Consider the following 27,530-nt stretch of genomic DNA (forward strand, 5'->3'; position numbering starts at 1 on the left):
ACATTTTCTCACTTCAGCCTGTGTTCCTCACCTGGTATGTATTAAAGGCTGTGGGAAAGCATGTGATAACCAAATGTTCACAATTAACACAGGCCTACATGCTATAGGCTAACTGGTGAGGATTTCCTTTTATATCGCAATGTTTATCTGCCAATTTGACGCCGACAATTTTTCAATCTTTCTATGAATGTCTGAAATGGACTATTCTGATTTGCAGCAATTTGTTTAGATGTTGCCAACTAACAGAGACTTTTTAACGACTGTATGTCCATATTAACAAATGCTCTACATTATCAGTGGCTGTTTATTTAATCATTTCTGATCGTCCTAGTCTTTGTATTAGGTCATACTTTATTCTGTTTCCCAATACAGTGAAACTTGTCTGAACCGAGACTCTTCAAAACCAGCCAAATTTCATTGTCCCAAATATTTTAATTCTAATACACGACCCTCTAAGCACTGGATCCTGTCTAAGTCAAATACATATTAGATGCCTGGTGCGATCTGGTTTAGATAGATTCCACTGTATATATTTGGGGGAGAGACGTAGCCCAGTGGTAATGTGTTGAGTGCGTCATGAAATAAAACATTTCCTTCCTGTCTGTATATATTTGTTTCGTATGTATGAAATTATTGAGAGACCAAATCCAGTTTGGGCTACTTGCAAATATTAGGACAATGGGAAACACTGAATATACAGACACTGATATTCTAAACAGGAAAATATGTACGATATGTAATTTTAGTTGTTAAAAGATTTTGTTAGCCAGAAACGTCCTTCTATGCAGCAAACTCTGGATAGTCCTTTGAATGGTTTGTACACAATATAACATGTTCTGTCGTGTTCCACTGAAGTGTGGTTCGTAATACATTGTAGTAATTAAATATGCAGAATTCAAAAGAGTATTCAGCTGAAGTGTTTGAAGGGTGGGGTTTTTTCTTGGTTTTGAATGGTACTACATGTAGTTGTGCTGTAATCCATTGACATAGATTTTATATGGACATGTATACAAATTTATGTATCTAAACAATTATATATTTAACAGAATTAGGAAAATAAATTCTACAAAACCTAAAAAGATCTTAATGTAGATTAATATTAAGAATGATACATTAGGTTTGCTATAATTTAGTATTACCTAAAAATATGATACATTAGGTTTGCTATAATTTAGTATTACCTAAAAATATGATACATTAGGTTTGCTATAATTTAGTATTACCTAAAAGTATCTTAATACTAAACACACAACAGAATGGAAGCTGGACTATATAACTTTATTTCAAAATAATAGCTGCTCTTTGAATGGCTCCGTAATTCATCACAATACAGGTTATACCAGTTTATTAAGTACTGGTATGATTATTATTAATTTGTTGAGTTTTCGTCCAAGAATAGTGTATGTCAAATGGGTACTGCTGTTACCTGATGAGATTTGTGTTTAAATACATGTACTAATTCAACTCGTAGAAGATAGAATTGTATAGAATATTTGTTTCTTTTTATATTGTGAAAGCAAGCCATTCGTACATATAGACTAAACTTAAATCACCATATTATGCACACAAAAACAAACAAACCAAGACATGACATGCAATTTGCATCCACAAATTCAAGTAATTTGCATCAACTAACTAAACCTGTCTTGTTCTAAATCTCCCCACCCATACCAACTCAAGCAAATGTTCTTTTTTTAACATAGCATTATTCGAAATACCCCACCACACACACACACACACACTTATAAACTTTGCTTGCTAAAATTCCTGTGCAGATGCCTACATTTGGGATATAAATGTACTATTGTATTGTTAACATCAATGTAATTAATGTTTATACATGTAAGTTATAACTCCTATCAAACTGCTCAACTGTGATGCACATAATTACACAATGGTGCATATTACACACAGCAGGTCTAAGTTGGATTCACAACCTTAATTATAGTAAATTAATTACATGTACTTGTAAATATTAAAAAAAAGAAAGAAATGTTTTATTTAACGACGCACTCAACACATTTTATTTACAGTTATATGGCGTCAGACATATGGTTAAGGACCACACAGATTTTGAGAGGAAACCCGCTGTCGCCACTACATGGGCTACTCTTCCGATTAGCAGCAAGGGATTTTTTATTTGCGCTTCCCACAGGCAGGACAGCACAAACCATGGCCTTTGTTGAACCAGTTATGGATCACTGGTTGGTGCAAGTGGTTTACACCTACCCATTGAGCCTTGTGGAGCACTCACTCAGGGTTTGGAGTCGGTATCTGGATTAAAAATCCCATGCCTCGACTGGGATCCGAACCCAGTACCTACCAGCCTGTAGACCGATGGCCTACCACGACGCCATCGAGGCCAGTTTGTAAGTATTGATGCATAATCTTAATTATGTTAAATAAATTACCTGTAGGGATTGATGCACAACCTTTAAATTAATTACCTGACAGTAAGCAATGCTGCACAATCTCCATTGTGTTAAATTAATTACCTGTAACATCATAGGTTATATTATTTAATATTTTGATATATGACCTCACTGAGTTGTATAAATGTCTCAGGAATTTGATTTGCTCATAAAGAACCAGGCCAACTGGAACCAGGGTTTGAGGGGGAGCTAAAAAGCCCACACACACTTGAGGATGAAAATATAACGTCTTTTGACCTACTCTAAATAAAGATGAAACTCTGGCTTGTGTCTCCCACCTCCACTAGAGATTGTGACCCTTACTTCAGATATCCTTCCTACGAACCTGTGACTACAATTGAAAAACAATGTGTAAATGTAATACTAAAATGTATGTATTTTTCAAGCAATATACATGTAAAAGCAATATAACAAGACACATTATACATTTATATATAAACATAAAGAATACATGAAAATAACAATTTTCACCCGTCTAGATACCAAAGATGGTACAAAAGTGCATCATATATTGCATATCGAAGGCTGGCATGTGTTATCCCATCAGTGAAAAAGTGCATATAAAGTTAGTTCTGTTTAAAGACACCATTTTTCCATTAGTAGCAATGGATCTTTTATATGCACTTTACCATAGACAGGACAGCACATATCATAACCTTTAATATAAACATACACATAAAGACTCCTTGTATTATCAGTAGGAGTAGGAGTATAATGTGTTGGTATTATTAGTGTTGGTGTTGTATTATTGCTATTAATCAGAACACATGTTCTAGCTGGTAGTGGGTTCACAGTAACTGGCAGACCAGCTGTGTATCCAGAACAGCCTACTTGAACCTTAATTGCATATATTCAAGAAACGATCAACCAGCATTGTTGGCATTGAGATTAAGCCAATGGTGAGTGAGTTTTAACAGATTGATGACTGACCTCGGTGGTGTCGTGGTTAAGCTATCGGACATAAGGCTGGTTGGTACTTGTGCAAGACCACTACACCCTCCTCTCTCACTAACAACTAATAACTAAACCACTGTCCTGGACAGACTGCCCAGATAGCTGAGATGTGTGCCCAGAACAGCGTGCTTGAACCTTAACTGGATATAAGGAGAAAATAAATAAGGTGAAAACAGCACAATAGAATAACGTAAGCTCATTACCCCAATCCTGCATAGAGAGTATAATTAAATCAGGTGCCGGAAACTTAATACAGGGGCGGCACAGTGTAAAAAATAGTGGTACGACTCGTGGTTGCCAGACTCGCCTTTCAAATTACTTGTACGGACATTTTCGCACACAAAAAAGTGGTATGGCCATGGCCGTACCGGCCGTACTGTCTATGCCACCCCTGTAATAGAATAGTAGCGTAAAATCAATTAAAATGTAATCTTTATTATCAAAAACTTATTGTTTCTAAGTCGAAAAGGTGGGGTTGATTCGTCTTGATGTTTAACATTGTAACGACATCTCTGCATAGATGTACCTTCTACCTTTGGTTATTTGGTGTGTAACACATGACTATTATCCTTGGTGTAAATAATGAGGGGAAGCTACTTGCTGCCATATAGACTGCAACAACTGAAGCTTTATCTGCTCTCTCTCCTTACAGACAGAACAGCACACAATACAACTACCAATATACCAGCTGTGTCGTAATACAATGTAGTAGGGACAGGATAATTAAAACACACCAAGGATGACAGCTACATCCTATCTCAAATAAGGGCCGTTTTTTTATGCATGCGATTCTTGGCACAGAAAACAACTCATAAAAAATCAAGTCTATGCTTGTCAATGGCAGTTTTTCCATACGAGCAGCATTATGGTTTTGGTAACCATACCTGTACCAAGTCAAAACACGCATACATGGAAAATGGCTCTAAGTTGGCAACTGGCAGACAGCATCGGCTATTTTATACAAGAAAAATGTCCTCACTTGATTACCTACACATTTAAAGACATTTTTTGAGAAGTATTTAATGTAGCTGCCTACCGTACTTTATATAAACTTTTTGTTTTGCAATATGCTAAAAACAAAATTTAAATTTAAAACAACATGTACATGTGATAACAGAACATTGTTACACTAACAATGAAAATACATGACCAAATATTAATCTATTTGGTGGTAAAATATTGTTTAAAATATTGTCAATGCAGCAACAATTACATTGTAAAATGAAAGGATATGTACATATAGTTTTGATCTGTATGGTAAAATTAATCTAACACTAAACAAGATTATATGTTCAAAATACTTCGGTGTATACTAAAAACAAGAAAATTATTGTGTATTCTAAATACTGCTTATATGTGAATGCATACCTTTTTCTAAAGTACATAATGTACAATCAACTCTTGACACATACACAGAGGTAAACTGATTTTGATTTGATAATTTAAAAAAGTAAAGTCTTAAAAGTAAAATGGCTACCGGGTAGGTACATATATACCAATGTAGTGGGTCCTCACCTTTACAGTCAGTATAATATAAACAGAATAATATATATTAACACTTGTTACAAAAACGAAAATGCAAAGACAGAAATAAGCATTTTATAGATGTTTGACTGGTGTACATTATCACAGGCTTTATCTAAACATACCAAACTTTGTTAATAGATTTACGGACAGTCCATAAATATTTCTCCTCTTTCTTTTATTCCTTATTAAACACTAAGGCATATTTTTCACTATTAGTGCCATTTATAATAACTGAAATCAAACATTACTTATATTATATTGCTTAGATTATCCATTTCCGTACAACTGAAGTGTTTCTGGTTATCCTGGTGTTTCTAATATACCACAAAATGCATTTTTCATATTTTTTTAAAACGCACATGCGTCTGAAAAGTAACGGTTATCGAGTCACATTTTAGTCTATTTTAAAGGGCATTTCAACATCACAGACTCTTGTTTCACTCTGTTGTGTCCAAATTTGTTACAAGTTTGTAAATTAACCAAACTTAGTGTCCATTTTTACGGGTTGAAACTAGTCTAGGTGAAAAATATACCTTAGTGTTTAAAAACTAGGGTCTGTCCCGTTAATGTTTTATTATTGAGAATCCCCTGTAAAATAAATTGGCAAACACTATTTAAGAACACAGAAAAATGTAAGTTGTAACTGGAATAAGAAAAAAAGAAATAATGAGAAAACAATTTAAAAATTCTTTTTTTAAATGGCTGAATATTTTACCCTAGGGGTCTATATTCAAAATAATGTGTCAGCTGTTTATACAAATTACATTTAGAAGAAATAACTGTGGGTGTTTACTGATGACAAAGTAATGCATGCACATTTTCGCTCGGAAGTTGATGAAAAAGCTTTTTTCCTTGTTCATTCTTTCAATTCTTGATCCTCTCACATCTGTTTTCTTTTACATGCTGTCATTCTTTCGAGCTGGGTCTTGATAACATATCAGAGCAATGGAATTTCTTGAAAGACTGACACTGTAACTGAAATTTTAGAAAAAAGTAGTACCTTAAACCTTTTGTCAATTTTTAATATGTAATTACCTTTCTATAAGAGTTAATAAAACAAAAACATATCAATATCTTATTTTAAATTAAGAGTAATAGCATTATATTAGCTAACTTTTTTTAAATATTAAATTTAAATGACAATGATACATGTACGTGCAAATAATTAAATTTGTTATATTCATTACAATTTAAGCAGTCGCAGTGGCCAGCTATAGCAATGTGGGTTTGTTCATTTCTTGATGAATGTAAACATATTTTGTTGTTTTATTAAGCATTATTGTTTAGGAACCAAAAAAGAATTCAAACTAAAATATGAACTTTTAATGTTATTATTAGTATGAATGTTTTAAATTTAATGATAAGCATTGTTTATTTGTTTTACGTTCAATGGTTCACTGAGTGGCAAAAAAAAAAAATCATCTGCAAAGTTACATGTAAGTGCAAACGTTTTCGCAGATTCACACAGTTTGGATATGATTTTTTTTTTATACCCTGATGAACATAAAAAGAAGTAACAGACAGTCGTTAACTGAAGAACAAAATAATTAAAACCTTTTTCCAGCCTTCACCAGCATTGTGTCATTTGAGTTAAGTGTGTGTGATTCTCCAGCTACTATAGCAGAAGATGTGCCCTCCTGAAAGTAAAACAGATTTCAACAGCCAGAGGAACAAGTACATATACACTGAACTCCATTGAAAAAGGGGCGAGACGTAGCCCAGTGGTAAAGTGCTCGCTTGATGCGCGGTCGGTGTGGGATAGATCCCCGTCGGTGGGCCCATTGGGCTATTTCTCGCTCTAGCCAGTACACCACAACTGGTACATCAAAGGCTGTGGTATGTGCTATCCTGTCTATGGGATGGTGCATATAAAAGATCCCTTGCTGCTAATCGAAAAGAGAAGCCCATGAATTGTGACAGCGGGTTTCCTCCCTCAATATCTGTGTGATCCTTCCTTAACCATATGTCCGACACCATATAACCCTAAATAAAATGTGTTGAGTGTGTCGTTAAATAAAACATTTCCATCCTTCCTTCCATTGAAAACACACCATCCAATTTTCATTTGTTATTGTGAGGTTGCTATAAAACACAATAACTCTAACCCATGTATACAATTTTGGGATTATTTATTGCCTGTTAATGTTATATAAAATCATTCAAATGTATTATTTTTTTCTTCTCATATCCTAATTACAACTACAAATCTAACTAGTACATTTTCAATAGAGTTCAGTATATATTTGATCAATATCATTGTTCATATATCTAATGGATAACATCTGGATAAGACGTTTAGTGATCTGACCACACAAAATTTGTTTTGTTCTTAATGACACCACTGGAGAACATTGATTTATTAATCATTGGTTATTGGATGCAGTGGCATACCTAGGGTATGGCAGGTATGGCACATGCCCTGGGCACCAATTGAAGGGGAGCACCACTGAGCAGTTTTTATTAAAGTCAGACAAGATATCTAAAAGATGGGTGTCAGATGTTTGGACAGGGGTGCAATTTCAGTGCTTGCCATAGGTGCTATTTTCCATAGATATGCCACTGACTGGATGTCAAACATTTGGTAATTTTAACATATAGTCCTAGAGGAAACCTGCTACATTTTTTCATTAGTAGCAAGGGATGTTTTATGTTTGACCTGCTAATAGCTAATGATTAAATAATCAATGTGCTATACTGTCATTAAAAAAAATGATTTTTTCTCTTGGAAAGTACATACATGTACATGTATATGAAAGACCTACTGCAGCTAATAATTAAAAAAAAAGTAGCCTAAAATTCTAAGAATATTCTTAACTTCTAACAGTCACTGACTAATTAATTATGTTATTTAGATATGTTTTTCATAAATTCATGTCAGTTAGTTTTAGACCAAAAAATGTTGATCACTAATATCTGTCTCTACTGTGAAAGTTGTAAAATGTTTAGCAATAAATCTATCGATGTTCTGAGAATTTGTTAAAATGTTATACATGTACATGTAGTCAGGAAATAGGCTACATTTTAATACTCAAATTATACAAAGATTAATATGTTAAAATGTTATACTCAAACTTACCAACTGCCAAATGAATGTCTCAACATTATCATGCTGTCCGGAATGAGCTCCCTTGCCACAGATAAAAACCTGTAAACCAAATGAAAGTCCAGATCCACAAACTACTTTTAATTAAAACAAGCATTCTGGGAGAACTGCTCAAGCAATACATGTCTCCTACCGGACCCAACAATGTTTTTGTATCTCCTAAGTATAAGGGCCATAACTCTCTCAAAAATGGGAAAATGCAAACTTGATCTCTAACTCTCCTTGACAAAGCTATACACAAAATTTCAGCTCAGTAAAGGCTTATTGAAGCACATGTGCCTCAACTTCTTTTGAAGGTTATGGGATGACTCGTACCCATTTTGTCTTGTCTCTGGATGATTCGTACACACTGCCGTTTTATACCCTAGACAATTCGTACCCAGTACATTTAGGACATGTTTTATGTTGAATTGCACAATGATAATGTTTGGTCTGGCTTAGTTGTTCGCTTGAGAGATTTTAACTGTTTATATATATATCTCTTTGTGTGCATGTGTGTGTGAGTGTGTGCATGCATGTTTATTTTTATTTTTTTATAATACATGTATAAGTAGAACATTTGTGTTATATAGATATATATTATAAATTGCATACCACATAATTAAATATTAAATCAATGGAAGCATTTGAAATTATAAAATACACCATTGTATCATAAAATATTTAATTTTGTGATATGCAATTTATAATCTCAATATTGATATATTATTGCATTATAATTATGATATTTGATGTATTTAATTTATTCTTTAACAATCTGTTGATCTCAATAAAAATAATCGTAATAGTTTGTATATAAATAGTTAAAATCCCTCAAGTGAACAAATAAGCCAGACCAAACATTATCATTGTTTAATTCAACATAAAACATGTCCTTAATGAATTAGAGTATAAATCGTCTAGGGTATAAAACGGTCGTGTTTACGGATCGTCCCATAAATAAAGTAAGAGTAACAGTATTGAAGCATGCAAAAATAAATGCAATTATTATGTGACCTATATTGGGAACTACAAGAATAAATTAAAGAATGGTGCATTAGAGAAAGAAAATTGAGCTTTGTTTGTTCTAAATACTTAAATGTTAAAAATAAATTCAAGATTGCAACTTCAATTTGATCATTAACCAAAGAGAGACAACTCTGCTACCACCAAGGCTAGATATACACAATGTATCAGTGATAATGTCATCTGGCATTTGACAAAGTTGAGACGAAAAAGATGCTATTTGGTAAGCTGAAAATTGTGAAGTATTAACAAGAAGAATACCGGTACCTGAAACTGGGTTTGATTTCCCCACAGTTGGATGCTGCCTTGATCATGCAGTTTGTGCCTGTTTTCGTCCAGCCAATGGTGCAGGTTAAAGGGCTGTTGTAGGGTAAGCTCAGAGTTTAGAATAATAGGTGCTTTCTCGGGAATCGTGCCTGTGAAATAACAAATGAAAAATGTGTGTATTAAAACAACACACTTGGTGGTACATGTATCTAGCTCAGTCGGTTAAGTGCTCACCTGAGGTGCTTACATCGTAGAATCAAATCACCTCAGTGAACCCAGTCTCCTATTGTCCCAACCAGTGCAACATGACTGATTTATCAAAGGCCATGGTATGTGCTGTCCAGTCTGTGGAAAAGTGCACATAAAAGATCCCTTGCTACAAAAAACGGAAAAATATAGCAAGTCTATATATAAGAATTACCAAATGTTTGACATCCAATAGCTGATGATTAATAAATCAATGTGCTCTAGTGGTGTCATTAGACAAACCAAACTTTTAAACTTTTTCAAACACATCTTACCAGGTATTGGTTTCCCAGTCTTGTACTGCTCTGATGCAAAGAAACTGAAATAACAAACCTTCTTACATTAACAAATCATATTCTATCTAGGATTTTAAATTTAAAGATGTTTTATGAGGAAGATTTTACATTACTAAAATATATGGATGAAAAACAAAATGTCACAGCTAGCTCCCAAACAAAAATGCATGCTTGCGGCTAGGTTGTTGCAAGGTAGTACAAGCAATGCAAGCTATTTGCAAGCTAACATTTAGCTCGCATAAGGTAGTCAGTATTTCTGCAAGCTTGCCGCATGCATGTTTTCATTTGTGAAAGCATGCGCAAGCTTGCTGCATGCATATCTTCAACTGTGCAAGCAGCCCGCAAGCAAGTTTTCATTTTTGCTAGCTTGCTGCAAGCATATCTTCAACTGTGCAAGCTTCCTGCAAGCATGTTTTCATTTTGCAAGCTTGCTGCATGCATATCTTCAACTGTGCAAGCTTCCCGCAAGCATGTTTTCATTTTTGTAAGCTTGCTGCATGTATATCTTCAACTGTGAAAGCATGTCTACACTTGTGGAGAAAAAGCTAAGTCCAAATAATTTTCATGGTTATTTTTTTTTAATTTCATAACTTCTCATATGATTTATCAAATTCAGTGGGAACAGTGGCTAAACAACCAAACATACATGTTACAGATTTAGATAGTATTTACAATAATAATTAAAACAAAATTAATATTAATACATACAAATGATAATACAATATGGTTAAAACAGAATCATCTTGTAATAATTGGATTTTTAATTGGCCCCAAAAATAATAACATATGCATGGCCATGAGAGGATGACATGGGCCATGTTTGGTTGAAATTAGCTTGGTGGAATTTGAGAAGATGTTGAAAATGTCTGAGCCAATCAGAGGCCAGGGTGGCCATCTTGGATTTTGAATCAGCCACAAAAATAACAACACTTAGTAGTCATGAGAGAATCATTTGGACTAAGTTTGATTGAAACTTGCCTGGTGGACCTTGAAAAGAAGCAAAAAAATGTCTCTGTCAATCAGAGGCCAGGGCAGCGATCTTGATTTTAAATCTGCCCGAAAAAATAACAAACTTGGTCAGGGCCATGAGAGGATCATTAGGAATACATATGGTTTAAATTTGCACGGTGGAACTTGAGTAAAAGTTAAAAATGTCTCAGTTATTCAGAGGCCAGGGCGGCCATCTTGGAATTTTTATTGGCCTGAAAAATAACAACACTTGGTCAGGTCTATAAGAGGATCATGTGGACCAAGTTTGGTTGAATCCTGCTTGGTGGAACAGGAGAAAAAAGAAAACAAGAAGAAACAAACAAATGACTTTACACCACAGTGTGGATCTCCAGATAGTGGAGGAATATAACCTTAAACAAGAAGAAGAATATAGGACCAGGAGCTTTTTAGCATATTAGTTTAGTCAAGACTATCCCACATAAATGGAACATGTCTATCAGACAGGTAAACTAATTTTGTAGCCTAAGTATCTGACAACATGTAGCACCTATTTTTTTGTTTTAACTGTTCATGTTTTTCACTTTAAAACCATTGGGGTTTTTTTAAAGAATTATACAAGATGCAAGATGGCTGCCACTGATGCAAGCTTGTAGGTAGATCGTCGCAAGCTTGCAGGAAGCTCGTCGCAAGCTTGCAGGAAGCTCGTCGCAAGCATGCGGGTAGCTCGTCGCAAGCTTGCAGGAAGCTCGTCGCAAGCATGCGGGTAGCTCGTCGCAAGCTTGCAGGAAGCTCGTCGCAAGCATGCGGGAAGCTCATAGCAAGCTTGCAGGTTGCAACAAGCTCGTCGCAAGCTTGCGGGAAGCTCGTCGCAAGGTTGCGGCAAGGTTGTAAAAAGGTTCCAAATACTAGCTTAAACTGAATAAGCTTGCGGGAAGCTCATTGCAAGCTTGCAGGTTGCAACAAGCTCGTCGCAAGCTTGCGGGAAGCTCGTCGCAAGCTTGCGGCAAGGTTGTAAAAAGGTTCCAAATACTAGCTTAAACTGAATAAGCTTGCAGGAAGCTCGTCGCAAGCATGCAACAAGCTTGCAGCAAGGTTGCAAGAAGCTCGTCGCAAGGTTGCAAGAAGTTCGTCGCAAGCTTGCGGCAAGGTTGTAAAAAGGTTCCAAATACTAGCTCGAAATGCGGTAGTTACTACCTTGCCGCAAGGTTGTTACCAGCTATTTATTAAGTTTGCAATTTTTGTTTGGGAGTGCTAGAATAATAATGTAATGATTCTATAGTATGGCAATTAAGTCATTAATGTTCATTTGGCTTGGAATTCATGAATGAAAGGTCATCTGCACTGAGAAAAGGCTCATGTTGGCTCATGACAAAGTGAATAGTAAGATTATAAAGATGATTTAGTTGACATAAGCACATTTTGTTGTTATTAAATGATGATGATGATGATGATGATGATGATGATGATGATGATGATGGTGGTGGTGGTGGTGATGATGATGATGATGATGTACACATTTTATTATATTGGTATTTTAGTTCATATTTATTTTTTTAATTCACAGCACTTCCTTTGACAAATTCCATGTAAAAAAAAAAAAAATTAAAATTTAAAAATTAAAAAAAACCAAAAACAAAAACCATTCTATAAACAAGAAGAAGAATACTAGATAAGAATACTTACTCTTTAATGACAGGTATTAACTGGGTTCCAAGATCTTCACAGTGAAACCATTTCTCATACAGAGATTCTAAAGTTGGACGACCATCTTTTTCAACATAATACCTGAAACAATTGCTTACATCATCAAATTATTAATGTACAGCTGAAATCGTGGACAAACAGACCTCATAGTCAAGGGCTGAAAATGTGTTATGCTGATATCTACGAAGTATCAACAGTGGCCTCTTTAAGATAAGTGACCTATTATGTTATTAAATACCAGTACATATTTTCTAACTAATACCATTAGTCAGGGCTTCTAGATTATGGTAGCCCCACTTCCATGGCTAGTGATATTCAATGTCGGGCTAGTAAATAACTACTATTGCCATGTCCGACGGCTAGTGGGAAAAATGCTGAGTCAAATGTTGCAGTTAAGTCTTATTTTGTCAATATAAATATCCTGACCCCAATGTTAGTGTTATCTCCCTCTTTAGGTGACATATCTGATTATAACTATCATTTAGTAAAATTGTATTAACTTAATGTAAAGTAGGGCTAGTTAATTTTTAATCATGGCCAGTAAATTTTAAAAATCACTGATCCCATGGCTAGTGAATTTAAAAACAATTCTAGAAGCCCTGCCATTAGTCCACCCCCCCCCCCCCCCCCCCCCCCCCCGCAAAATAGTTCTGGATGTGTCTCTGCCATTTAACCTCTACCGTGGACAAACAGATGTCATAGTGGAGGGGTGTGTCGAGTATAACGGGACGGAACCTTAATTACATGATTGTAAACTGAAGTGAATGAAGAAGTTTGTTTTGTTTAACGACACCACTGGAGCACACCGATTAATTAATCATCGGCTACTGGATGTCAAAAATTTGGTCATTCTGACTCGTAGTCAACAGAGGAAACCCGCTACATTTTTTCTAATGCAGCAAGGGATCTTTTATATGCACTTTCCCACAGACAGGAAAACACATACCACGGCCTTTGTCCAGTTGTGGTACACTGGTTGGAATGAGAAAAAAAAAACAATCAGCTGAATGAATCTACCGAGGTAGTTCGATCCTGCGAGCACTTAACTGACTGAGCTAAATCCCGACCCTGAAGTGAATGAAGCAGATTTGATGCTGGTAAAGAGTTTCTTGGGAAATCTGAAGGTATACTGTTACCTATACATACTACCCTATAACTTCTTTCAACATGATATAATATGGCCTAGAATAAAATTATACAGACTCTACAATTAAAATCACTATAAGAAAACATGACTCTAAACCTCAGTGGCCTATTGGGCTATTTCTCATTCCAGCCAGTGCACCATGACTGGTATAGCAAAGGCTGTGGTATGTGCTATCCTGTCTGTGGGATGGTGCATATAAAAGAACCCTTGCTACTAATGGAAAAATGTAGGGGATTTCATCTCTATGACTGTCAAAATGATCAAATGTTTCACATCCAATAGCTGATGATTAATATATCAATGTGCTCTAGTGGTGTTGTTAAACAAAACAAACATCATAAGTAAACTCAGTGAGTAACCTCTGGACAGTATCAGTCAAATTATTCTAAGGCCCACCCCACCAACTCAAAATTCTTTTTAATGAAATATTATAAGGTCTTGGTTATTGGATTTCCCCTCCCTTGGGGCTGCCACTGAATAGGAAGGAAGGAAGGAAATGTTTTATTTAACGACGCACTCAACATATTTTATTTACGGTTATATGACGTCAAACATATGTTTAAGGACCACACAGATAATGAGACAGAAAACCCACTGTCGCCACTTCATGGGCTACTCTTTTTGACAAGTAGCAAGGGATCTTTTATATGCACCATCCCACAGACAGGGTAGTACATGCTACGGCCTTTGATATACCAGTCGCAGTGCATTGGCTGCAACAAGAAATAGACAAATGGGCCCACTGATGACGATCCATCCCAGACTGACACCACATCGAGTGAGCGCTGTACCACTGGGCTACGTTCCGCCCTCTGCCACTGAATAGATCCCTGCGTATAATTATATGTGTACAAACCGCAGTCCGTCGAGCTCATCCATGTCCCTGTCTCTCTCGATGACGAGTCCAATCGTGTCGGCCTGACGCTGAGGAGAATGAGCTATTCTAGCAGGCAACAGAAATATCTGAAGAAAGATCCACAAATATGTAATGGTTAAACAATGATTAGCTAGGTGCTGGAGAAACACCACACAAACGTATAGTGGCTAATCCACATGTGTCACTGTATGAGAGCTTAAAGTTTGTTTTGTTTAATGACACCACTAGAGCACACTGATTAATTAATTATCGGCTATTGGATGTCGAACATTTGGTAATTCTGACATGTAGTCAACAGAGGAAACCCGCTACATTTGCCTAATGCAGCAAGGGATCTTTTATATGCACTTCCCCACAGACAGGAAAGCACATACCACGGACATTGACCAGTTGTGGTGCACTGGTTGGAACAAGAAAAAGGAAATCAGCTAAATGGATCGACCGAGTTGATTAGATCCTGCAACACAAGCACCTCAAATGATCACTCTACCGACTGAGCTAAATCCTGCTATGTATATGAAATTTGTATTTAACTATTAACCATAAAATGTATTACATGTATTTCGATACATAAATGAACCCCTATCAAACATTCTGGTTAATGTCTAAGTAATCAATGATTAGCAAAGTGCTGAAGAAAAAAACCCCAACAAATATATAATGGTCAACCAATGACGAGAAATATCCAGGGTTAACCAGTGATTAGCTACTGTATGTACTGGGAAAAACATAAAGATATAATTGTTAATCAATGATAGCTACTGTATGTGCTGGCGAAAAACATAAAGATATAATTGTTAATCAATGATAGCTACTGTATGTGCTGGGGAAAAAAGCTACAAAAAATATAATGGTTAATTAATGATTAGCTACGATATGTTCTGAAAACCCCTCACAAAATATATAATGGTTAACCAATGATTACTTACAAATGTGCTGAGAAATGATCCAAAAAATCCATTTTGGGGAGTTCGAAATGACATGTGGCCAAAGGCCATAAATGTTCCCAAAGAGATTTCTCAGATTGCCTGCCTTAGATCTGCCACTGGTTGACCAATGATTAGCTATGTGGTGAGAAAAAACAACAACATAATTATCCTTATATGTATATATCCTTAATGATTACCTATTTTTATCTTTAAATTTTAATCAAATCCAGTTACAATAACACTCATGGAAATATTGAATAAATGAAATGGATTTACCTCCCCTTCCTTGATTGGCAAATCAACATGAACACCTTTTTCCACAACTTTAAGACACATGTCACCTTTCAACATATAGAATAACTGAAATCAAAGTGAACAGTATAAACAATAGTTTTAATGTAACATTGAGGTGCAGTACATACAGCAGTGCTATTGCTGTCTATACTTAGAAAAATAAACTAGAAAATAAAAATTGGCATCTCACCAAACAAGAAATCAATTGCAAGGATTCAGCTGCCATTTTCCAAAGTTTGTTTGGTGAATTTACTTTATCAATAAATCACTGTTCAGTACTTTTATAGTACAACTTGTGGCCACTTTTGTACGTCCCCCAATGCCATATATAATGTTTTGTAATGCTGAGACCACACCAGCTCTAAAATTATATAACCCCTACACCCCGAAATGAGATTAGGAGATTTAGTGATTAATAATAAAGTAATAGTATTGTAGTTATGTTAAATATTAGCTTTTTATTAAATGGTTATGTTATATTTATAGAATAGCTAGTAGAATAGGTTAAAGTCTATATTTTCTATTATAAATGATTATACTATCTAATTTACAGTATTTAATAAAGTAACATAATAACTAAGTTATTATGAGATATTTGTTTAATTAGTTTGTGTACACATATGGGTTTATGTGTACTTAATTTACTTTATTTTATTATTAGGTACCACATGTAGGTGACAACCAGTATTAGGCTTCTGTAAAGACCCGACCCACAGTCGGTAAGTAAACTATTTGTAGACAGGCTATGTATTTATGAAATATGTTATAAGTGATTTTATAGTGTTTCTTTAGAAAAGGACATTCAATGTATTAAATAGTGTTCTATGTGTAATCAGTGATTTGTAATCAGTGATTTCTAAGTTATTTTATGATTTCTTAAATTCAATGATGTATTGAATTTAATGTATGGATATGTGGTTGCATAAGGTATTCTCTATTAATGCTTAAAAGGTCGGTGTGATTACACAGGCTAGTATATAGTTAAGTGTAATTAATTTTAAGACGTATTATAACTGAGATTTCTGATATGTGTGTGATTTTAAGTATTCCCTTTTTGTTATTTCAGGGTCTTTGTTTGTGTGTGTGTATTTGTATATACGTATGCTTGGAACCAGGGATCTTCATATCCCACCCGATTGATGATCGAGAATAAACTCTAAACCCCTGCCGAGTTGTTCATGTTTTTCTGTATACAACACATCGGTAACACAAATAATGCCATTGTATTGCATTCCATACATTCAACTTTTTTTGCCCTCCACGTCTCATAGCTCTATATAACCAGCGGCAAGCATATGGTAAAGTGACCTAAAAAAATATAATTAAATGAGAGTGTTCTTCCATGCATGGGTACTCAGTTTGTAAACTAACTCGAGTCTTGCTAGACTCAGCCCATGCCCATGTACTCGAGTACTCGTGGAGACCCTACCTTCCAGTATAGTGTCTTGTAACACATCCCATGAAGCCCATTCCTTCTAGAGTGTTACATATAACGATGGAAAGAAATTGTAGACCAAATTTAAGATGGAAGTTAGAATGGGGTCAAACTCATTTTAACCTGCTTGGTATCAACTTTTCAGTGAACATGGAACATATAATCGAACTGAATTATGATTCAAAAATATCAGAAGTACAAAAATTGATGAGAGTATGGTCTTGCAGAAGATTGACTGTTTTAGGAAGAATAACAGTACTGAAAACGTTAATAATGTCAAAGTTAACTCACCTATTAATAGCTTTACTGAATCCAAATGAAATTCTGATAAAACATATAAATACATTATTTTTTAAATTTATCTGGCAGAGTAAAACTGAAAAATTGAAACGAAATTTAATAACGCAAGATTATGAAAGGGGTGGTATTAAAATGATAAACATAAATAATTTTATAACAGCATTGAAATGTACATGGATTTGAAGAATGTTTTTAAATAACTCAAAGTGGATCACTTTAAGTCAGTTACAAACATATTGTTAACAGACATGATTAAACAAGGTGATTATTTCCTAACGCGCAAAATAGAACATATTCGCAATAGGTTTTGGAGAGAAACACTGTCCAGCTGGATAGATATACAAAAAGTTCAAAACCCACAAAGTGTGGATGATATATTAAGTATTAATATCTGGAATAACAGCAAAATATGTATAGGTAACAAACCATTCATATACAAACATTATATCAATAATGGTATCACATTTATTAATGATTTATTAAACGAACAAGGTGATGTTTTAACATACGAACAAGGTGATGTTTTAACATACGAACAGTTTATAACAAAATATCATATAAATACAAATTTCTTGGAATATGCGTCAATAGCAAATGCTGTTAAATCATTTATAAACAAATTAGAAAACATAAACGATGACACTTTCACAAATCTTAAAAATCCTGTTTTCCCGTTTAAGATAAAACATTTATTAAAAGACAAAAGCGGTTGTAAACATATGTATGATATGTTAAATTCACAAACTCATTCCAAAAGCACAATTGAAATATGCAAATGAAGGATACATGTATGATACAAAGAAATGGGAAAAGTATTATGTTATTCCTTTTCGATGTGTAAAAGACACAACATTATCATGGTTTCAGTATAGAATAGTACACAGAATCTTAACTACTAATACATTTTTGTATATGATACATTACGTGGATTCTAATGCTTGCGACTTCTGCAAAGCTTCATGTGAAACGTTACAACATCTTTTCTTTGACTGTAACAAGGTTAACCACATTTGGGAATCAATACGAGAATGGATATTGACTGAAACAGGAATTGACATTATTTTTAGTCAAGATATTGTTATGTTTGGTATGATCAATAACGAAAATAGTAAATTGGTTGATTATCAACATTAAATATTATATCTACTGTATGAAAGCACAGAAACAAATATTAAATATCAATAGAGTTAAAAACATTTTGCGAAACAAGTTTGAAATAGAAAGATTTATTTTATATAAGAATTGCAATTACGAAATTTTTAATCAACAATGGACACCATGGCTTAATCTCTTTGACTGAAACGTATTTTCTAACAATAGCTTGTTTCGAATTCCAGGTCTTTTTCGTTTCGCGCTAGTATAGATTTACCCCTCCCCCCCATGTATTTATTTATTTATTTATTTTATTTGTTTTATTTATTTATTTATTTTTGTTTTGTTTTGTTTTGTTTTGTTTTGTTTTGTTTTGTTTTGTTTTGTTTTGTTTTGTTTTGTTTGTTTGTTTGTTTGCTTATTTATTTATCAATTTATTATTATGTGTTTTAACCATTTATATCTTCTTTCTTCTTCTATATTTCCCAGTCCTTTCCATTATATGCATCACAGCAATTTGTTTTGTTTTTTAACCAATCTTTAATTTATACAGAAACATTACAAATGCATTTATGTATCAAATTGTTATACTAGTATATGACTATATAACATTATTATACAACAAATTAGATATATGTACTTATGTATATAAATTATATTACTTTGATGTAAGGCCATGAATTCAAGGCTCCCCAACCTTGACATGGTCAGAATGGACTGGGGAAAATAAATATTTAAAAAAATATTAAAAAATTCACTACTAGCTTAGTGATGTCTGTATTTCATACAGAGTTGTAACGTGGGAGTGAATCTCAATAGCCCTCAGTCCCAGCTAGTGGTCTGTTCAGTGGAAATAATCAACTGTATTACTATAATACAAAGGGCATTAGCCTAGACTTCTGTGACGCTTTAATAGTGACTTTCTCAAACACTCAACTTCAGACAATATTAATTTGAGGGTTTTGGTTGCCGTCACTACTTGCTGTTAGTATTACCAATTGTGTGATCCCTTATTTCTTTCTGTCAGTATAATTGCTGAACGGCCTGTAACTCACCTCCTCCCCTTCTTCAATATGGTAGTCCTTCCTCTGGTTGGGTCCACCAACATAGAAGAGTTTCATCTGCCCATCGCTATGCCTGAAATATCCAACACGAACAGACAGTGTTAAACTGGCGTTATACAACACTGTGATGGCATCACACCACCATTTCCTTAGTGGACCCATTCTCTGACTGGGTGTTATATCCCATCCCAACCAGTGCCCGATGACTGGTGTATTAAAGGATGTGGTGTGTGCTGTCCTGTCTGTGAAAAGGTGCAGATAAAGATCCTTTGCTGCTAATGGAAAAATGTGGCAGGTTTCCTCTAAGACTTTGTATTAAAAAAAAAAAATTAAAGTTTGACATCCAATAGCCGATAATTAATAAATCAATGTAATTTAGAAATCTCTTTAAATAAAACTTTAAGTTTTCACCACCAACATTTGTTGTAGCAGCTTAATACAGTCCAGCCCTGTTTTACCTTAAGTGCATTAGGTTGTTATGCACTTAAGGTGATCTTAGAAATAAGATCGCTTCAGAAAACAGGTCCCAGTTTAGGAAATAGTTCTTCATTAAAAAAAAGAGGATATAAAATACTGAAATACCTTTTCAAAAGTTTCTTTCTGGGGCTGATTTGTGTCCTGAGTCAGGTCCTTGGTCATAACAGAGACTGGACTCTGTATAGACGTAGCTGAATCCTTGGTGGGATACAGGCACATTAATAGAGTTCTCCTCCTCCTTCCTCAAGGGCTGTGGAACTGGGATGTAGTGGGGATATGTTCTCGTCCCACACACACACACACTTTATTGTGCTCAGAATGTTGGAAATTCCATATTTTAACACTCGAAATTCAAACTTTTCTCAGGGAACAAGTTCTGGTCCTCAAATATATTTATTTTCACCCCCACAGACCATCAGACCAACAGTGTCACCTCGCATTCAAATACATTCTGCAGGCCCTATAGTATTTAAATAACCTATTGGTTTGAAGTTACTTGTCATTGTTAGTACTAAATGTCAACTGTGCAAGTGGTATGATGCCATTTATATAACAACAGAATTAAAATGAGGTGATGCTCTGGCATGAGGGTGAATAACTCAAAATGAAAGTTATAAAGTGAATAAACTTTATAAAAAAAATAGCACTCATGTATAACATTCTGTCCCGAGTCGGGCCACTGGCTATCCAGAGACAGGACCCGGGACAGACATGCTCGAAACTAGTGGCATATGAGCATGTAAAATATACTCTTCAAAAAAAGTAGGGGAATCTGAAATATTAATGTTAAATGTTTTGATTACAGATATCCTAGTAAAGAGCATTCAGGTCTGTTTATCAACACACCGAAACAGATTCCATAGTTTGCACATGCATCATGCAGTTGCCCGTACACGTGAGTTGGGTGTCATTCTCGATTTTGTCAATTTCCAGGAAGGTCCATTAATCACTGTGGAACATTATTTCTGTCAATCTTTTTCATTCTGTTGATCATACAGTTGTTATTGCTTTGTTTTTAGTCATTTTTATTGTTTGAATTTGCGATTTACTGATAAAAAACGTCAACTTTCAAATTTCACTTCTGACCTCAATCGTCCTTCAAGATCTTTTGGTGGACATAAAACCTACTGTAATACTGAACTACCGGTTGTAATGTTTGCCCAATTAATTCCCCACAGCTAATATACCTTACAATTTTTGCAATTGTAAATTCTTTTGAAGAGTATATATTGGACTTGGACTCATATATAACCTCTTCAACATTGTCACATTTTCCACAGAATATAGTATTTTGACATGGAAATTGTATTGAAATGTATGCAACGGTCAATGGCGGTGTTTGCTTTATTTAACAACACCACTAGGGCACATTGATTTATTAATCATTGGCTATTTGATGTCAAACATTTAATAATTTTAACATATAGTCTAAGAGAGGAAACCCACTATATTTTTCCATTAATAGCAAGGGATCTTTTACAGGCATCATCCCACAGACAGGATACCACATACCATGGCCTATAATATCCTAGTCATGGTGCACTGGCTGGAATGAGAAATAGCAATTGGCCCATCAACGGGGATAGATCCTACATCATCCACGCATCAGGTGACAGTTTTACCACAGGGCTATGTCCCACCTCCCTTATCAGAATGAGCATGTGAATAAAAACATATATAGTTTTCACACAAGGGTATATCAATATGTGCATACTTGTAACCATCATGGAATATTTCATAACCAGTTAAAGTTTCCAAATAGTCCAGTCAAAATAAGGTTTGACCTAGAACAAATTGCAACAGAAATGATTTGTATTGCAACTGTTCCCTGAACTCTACCTGAACAACATATCAAAAATGTACATTGATGTAGGTGGGGCAAATATGCTACTTTGCATAATTTCAAAATGGCCACCATAACTCATATATGCAAGCACAATGACAAACTATTCGTAAGATTCAGTGGACAAATACATGGAATTATCTTGTACTGGTACACATACAAGTGTATACTATTGTAACATATGCCATATGGTGGCCATTTTATTTTATGAAAATTAGTCACTTTCCTCAACAAACATAAATATACATTTTTGATATGTTGTCTAGGATGGCTTTGAGAGTAAGTTACAACAAAAATTAATGATGTTGCAAGACTTTGAGAAACTGTTATTTTAATAGGAATGTTGGCAGCCATCTTGAAAAATAAACAAAAACATTTTAAATTATAAATTAAGGGGTGTATTCCTAAGTCATCAAGTATAAGTTATTACAGATAAAACAATGCAATTAAAACATCATTTACTAAATATATTTTGTTTCAGCACACATGTGTATGTGTATACTGTTGAAAAATACACCTGTGGTGACCATATTTAATTTATGCAAATTAAGTCATTTTCCACTACCTACATCAATGTACATTTTTCATATGTTGTCTAGGATGGCTTTCAGAAACAATTACAACAAAAATTAATTCTGTTGCAATTTGTTCTAGATTAGGGTTGTTTTTTGTTGTTGTTTTTGGCTTTTGTTTTTTCAATCTTAGATTGACTGGACTGCACATACTACAGCCTTTGAGAATGAAAAAACCCTGGTACACTGGGGATCGATTCTACAATCCACTGTTCCTTATGCGTTAACTCTACGAGAGAGATAATTCTAATTAGTGCTCACTAGACCGTAGTGCATGTTTTATAAGCTTCTTTTTTCGTATTACAGTCTGTCGATCAGTATCAAAATTAACTGCTGTGACTGATATAGCTGTGTATTCATGAAACTATAATAAAGAGCGAATGACACTTACATCATTTTGTTACATACTGGAGGGGCGAAAAACGCCTTGTTTTCGGCGATCCACTTCTCGGTGTTGTGAACGACCGCGGCCATCGTTGGCAGTTAATTTTATAGCGAGTAACTAAGTCGAGGTTTTCAAGCTCAAGCTGCGTTACATGCATAACAAGGCCATTATCGAGGTCAACGTGTCCTCCCTGTTGGGGATGGGGGAGGCGATAAACCCTCCTACAATAGACAACAAACGATTAATTGCAAACTAGAATCAGTTTGTTTACACATACTAATCGGCCGTGTGTATATATTATATATATGTATAGCCACTATGATAATCAGCGTTTTAGTGTAGTTCATGATGATTTGTTGTTTTGTTAGGGGTTTTTTTTAATTTTGGTGGTCAGTGTGTCTGTCTCAGTCTGTCTCAGTCTGTCTGTATGTGTGTTTGCTTCTTGTTGTTATTATGGGGTGGGGAAGATGTAGTCCGATATAATTTCCATAAAAAATCAGTTTGACTGTCAAAGCAAATATATTTATGATTCGGATTAGAACGGGTTGTGTGGGGATGACAATCATGAGTGGGTATAACATAATCACTCCAAGAAGTCGGTGCTGGACGCCTGGAATTACTGCTTGATTATGAAGACTGCTAGCTGCACAAGTTCTGCGTAATACACCGGCTTCGGTGGTGTCTAACCCGAGTACTCTGACTGTAAGAGAGTTAGACGGATATTTGGACAGTTCTTAAAAACTCTCTTAGCGTACTCGGGCTAGGTGGTGTCATGGTTGAGCCATCGAACATAAGGCTGGTAGGTACAGGGTTCGCAGCCCGCTACATCGGCTCCCACTCAGAGCCCACTACACCCTCGATCTTCTCTCTCACTAACAATTAACCACTAACCACATGTCCTGAACAGACAGCCCAGATAGTTGAGGTGTGTGCCCAGGACAGCGTGCTTGAACTTTAATCGGATGTAAGTGCGGAACAAAGATGAAATAAAATGAAATGTGTAATACGTTTTGTAAATTTGTAAATGACATGTGAAATGTATAATAGACTGTAATCACATACTGCAGCATTTAAAGGTGCTGTATCAAAGTTGCAATAATGGCGGTTTTCAAAAAAAACTTTTTTATAAAGTTTATACTTCTAGCTATACAAAATTACAACCAACTAATTCCATTTACTAGTAGAGTGGTTCGGGGTATTTTAGGGGACGTCACTGTTTTATGCGTACATATACAACAAGGTTTTTTTTGGGTTTTTTTGCTGACAAAGAAACAAAGATGATGACCATGCTATATTTAGTCACAAATTACTCGGGGGGGAAACCCCTTGTCCAGTACCAGACTTTTAAAAATTATTATTATTAAGTTAATTATGTGTGGAATCGACTAATTTGTAGTTATTTATTACAAATAAATGTGAAAATAACAAAATATTGTAGTTTCAACTTTGACATAGGACGTTTAATACGCCTGTGGTTGCTGGGATTAGTTATGAGTTTACCCAATACACATCCGGGGTGCCCACCCCCACCGCCTTGGTCCAATAAGCCTATGGTCCGCTGTCTTATCTGCCGTCAAACTGACAGAGTTCAATCAGGGATTCACATTTTTGTTTTCTATTTTGTAAAACGTTTTGTTTAAAGTTAGTTTGTTTTGCTTAACAACACCACAAGAGCATATGGATTTATTAAAGTTAAAGATTTGTTAATCATCAGCTATTGTATGTTAAACATTTTGTAATTTTGACATATATAGTCTTAGAGAGGAAACCCGCTACATTGTTCCATTAGTAACAAGGAATATTTTATATGCACCATCACACAGACAGGATAGCATGTACCACATCCTCTGATATACCAGTCGTGGTGCATTGGCTGGAACGAGAAATAGCCCAATGAACCCACCAACGGGAATCGACCCTAGAGCGACCGCGCATCAAGCGAGCACTTTACCACTGGGCTACAATCCGTACTTTGATGTATTAATCATTGGCTATTGGATGTCAGACATTTGGTAATTTTGACACATGGTCTTAGAGAAAACAGGCTATATTTTTCCATTAGCAGCAATGGATCTTTTATATGCACACAGACAGGACAGCATATACCACGGCCTTTGTTGGGACAGAAAAAAACCTCATTAAAGAATGGTTCCACTGATCTGATTCGAAGTTAACTATTAATGCAATAATACTAATAATAGCCGTTGAGCGAAATATAAAAGTAGGTCCACATTTCTTGAGTTGTGATGCTTATAAACGGCATCCGGACTTTTCGTCGAAAGATGTTTTGCCGCGGACGACTATTCCTACCTCTAACCGTCTTAGTACCAATACACCTGCCGTCAAACTGAATTTGACAGTTCAGTTTGATGACAAATATATCGTATATCAGCTATTCTTGTAATAATTAAGCGCCTGTCGATTCTCTCCAAAACAAAGTACGGTTTGAATTTTACCACTACCCCGACGGTAAATGCCCTTCTTAGGTGAAATAATTTTGCCTGACAAAACTTGATAGAAAGTAAGTTGCCTTCGTGTCATTCTATTGAAGGAAAAGTTTGCCTTGGTGCATTTCCAACTCACCTTGATGCCCAAAGTTCTGTTATTAAACATTTTGCCGTAAAATTTAACTCTTGAACACGCATGACCTGATTTTTTAAACGTATATTCGAAAGTTAAAGTATATTATACAAAAGGTGCCCACCCCACCCTAGTTCAGACAATGTTCCTGGTACAGTTATTAATTGTAACTAATTATTTCATTTGATCCAACATTTTGATACCAGGCTGTGATATAGAGAGTAATACATGATTGGCCGTCCGATACCATTTATCTCCCAACGAGTTGTTTTAAAATGTATCTAACGAGCGAAAGCGAGCTTGATACGTTTTTAAACGACTTGTGAGATAAATGGTATCTATCGGACACGAATGTATTATTCTATTTCTTACATATCCTCAAAAAGCAGGTTTTAAGCAAATTTTAACATCTTTTTCGACTAAAATTTATTTACAGCCGTTGCACTTGTAGCGAACTTACACATCACAGACACATGATTGTCAGGTTAACGTTATACGTCACGGTGTAATCTATTTTCACCGTGTTGTTTTTCATTGGCTGCATGGCACCGATGACCTGGTCATCACCTAGGAGCAGCATGTCTTGAAATTGTTAAAGGGACATTCCTGAGTTTGCTGCAATTTTAAAGATATTATCGACTAACAGAGACTTTTTGACAACTATAATTACATATCAGATATATTTTTCTGCATAAAATATTAGTGGCTGTATATTAAACGTGTTTCTGATCGTTCTAATATTTGTACTAAGTTAAATTTCATTTTATTTCCTAAAAAGGATTTTGTTTCGTACGTACGAAATTATTTGAAGGCAAAATCCAGTTTGGGCTTCTTACAAATATTAAGACGGCCAGAAGCACATTGAATATTACAGATACTGGTATTATAAACAAGAAAATATATTTAATGTATAAGTTTAATCGTAGAACTATTTTATTAGTCGGAAACATCTTACAATGCAGCAAACTCGGGAATGTCCCTTTAACACACGTACGTGTTAACAACTCATGTGTTATCAAAAATAATGCATGGTATTCTCACCAACGGGTGTGTAAGAAATTTATAAATTGTATTCAGCGTATACACTTGCATATAAATGTTTTGGGCCTACATTGTGAAAAAAGAATTTAAAAAGTGTTGCTTTTTAATGTTAATGTATCAGCAATTGTAATGATGAATGTAGGAAAACGCATTTCAGAACATCTAGTCCTAATACTTTTCCAGGGGAGCATGCTCCTACAGGCGCGGATCCAGGATGTTTTAATAGAGGGGGCCTAAAACCCGTTGTTGTTTTAAGTTGAATTTAAAGGTCCTTGACAGGTGGACGGGATAATGTATTCTGTAATATATATTGTTTGACCAAGAAAAAAGGGGGCCCCACACCTGAATCCGCACCTGCTTCCTGAACCCCATAAAATAATAAATCTCAATCAGTCACCCCCCCCCCCCATCCCCCCCCCCCCACCCCCTACCAACCAATAATCATTTACTTTCGCCGTGCCTGCATATACTTTATCAGGTACTAACATGTCTTGCCCCTTTTGGAAAATGTTCTGCAAACACCCATGCAAAGGTTGTTACTAGTATAATAATGTCGTGTGTCATAAATAGTACTTATATATCAGTTTAAAAAGTATAATATAGAATATAACACCCATTGCTAAACCAGTGAAATTATATGAAACTAACAAAGCAAATGGCACTTACATCATCTTATTACATACTGGAGGGGCGAAAAACTGCTTATTTTCTGCGATCCACTTGTCAGTGTTGTGAACGACAGCGGCCATGGTTGTAGGCAGTAGGTTGTACAGCGAGGCACTAACTCGGGTTTTCAAGTCAGCTATGTTATAATATAATAACAGTAAAGTGTGGCCATGGCCTCATTTCTCCACACCATTACTGAGGTCATTGTTCTATCCGTGTTGTGGGGAATTCAAACAGTTCATCATTCATGGTATTTAATTATCGCGTCCTAACCAGTGACACACGATTGGTATCACCCCCCTCCCCCCCCCCCCCCCCCAAAATAATAATAATAATAATAAAA

General features: G+C 35.2%; 1 protein-coding gene across 3 annotated transcripts; it reads right to left on the reverse strand.

The window, feature by feature from the left end:
- Positions 1-5,368: 5,368 nt before the first annotated feature.
- LOC121371156 (3-hydroxyanthranilate 3,4-dioxygenase-like) lies at positions 5,369-27,332 on the reverse strand. Of its 3 annotated transcripts, none has more exons than XM_041496831.1 (10): positions 27,188-27,332; positions 19,615-19,696; positions 15,715-15,798; positions 14,489-14,595; positions 12,465-12,566; positions 9,810-9,853; positions 9,289-9,437; positions 7,990-8,058; positions 6,468-6,550; positions 5,369-5,888 (listed from the first exon to the last, which is right to left on the reverse strand). In XM_041496831.1, exons 1-10 carry the CDS (start codon positions 27,268-27,270, stop codon positions 5,810-5,812), a joined length of 882 nt encoding a protein of 293 aa, XP_041352765.1. In that variant the 5' UTR covers positions 27,271-27,332; the 3' UTR covers positions 5,369-5,809. The 3 variants fall into 3 exon arrangements, with proteins under 3 accessions (XP_041352765.1, XP_041352764.1, XP_041352766.1); XM_041496830.1 differs by lacking the exon at positions 27,188-27,332 and adding an exon at positions 22,907-23,041; XM_041496832.1 differs by lacking the exon at positions 27,188-27,332 and adding an exon at positions 20,206-20,895.
- Between the last annotated feature and the right edge of the window lie 198 nt (positions 27,333-27,530).

Source organism: Gigantopelta aegis, chromosome 4 (assembly GCF_016097555.1).
Source record: "Gigantopelta aegis isolate Gae_Host chromosome 4, Gae_host_genome, whole genome shotgun sequence".
NCBI classification, from domain to species: domain Eukaryota; kingdom Metazoa; phylum Mollusca; class Gastropoda; order Neomphalida; family Peltospiridae; genus Gigantopelta; species Gigantopelta aegis.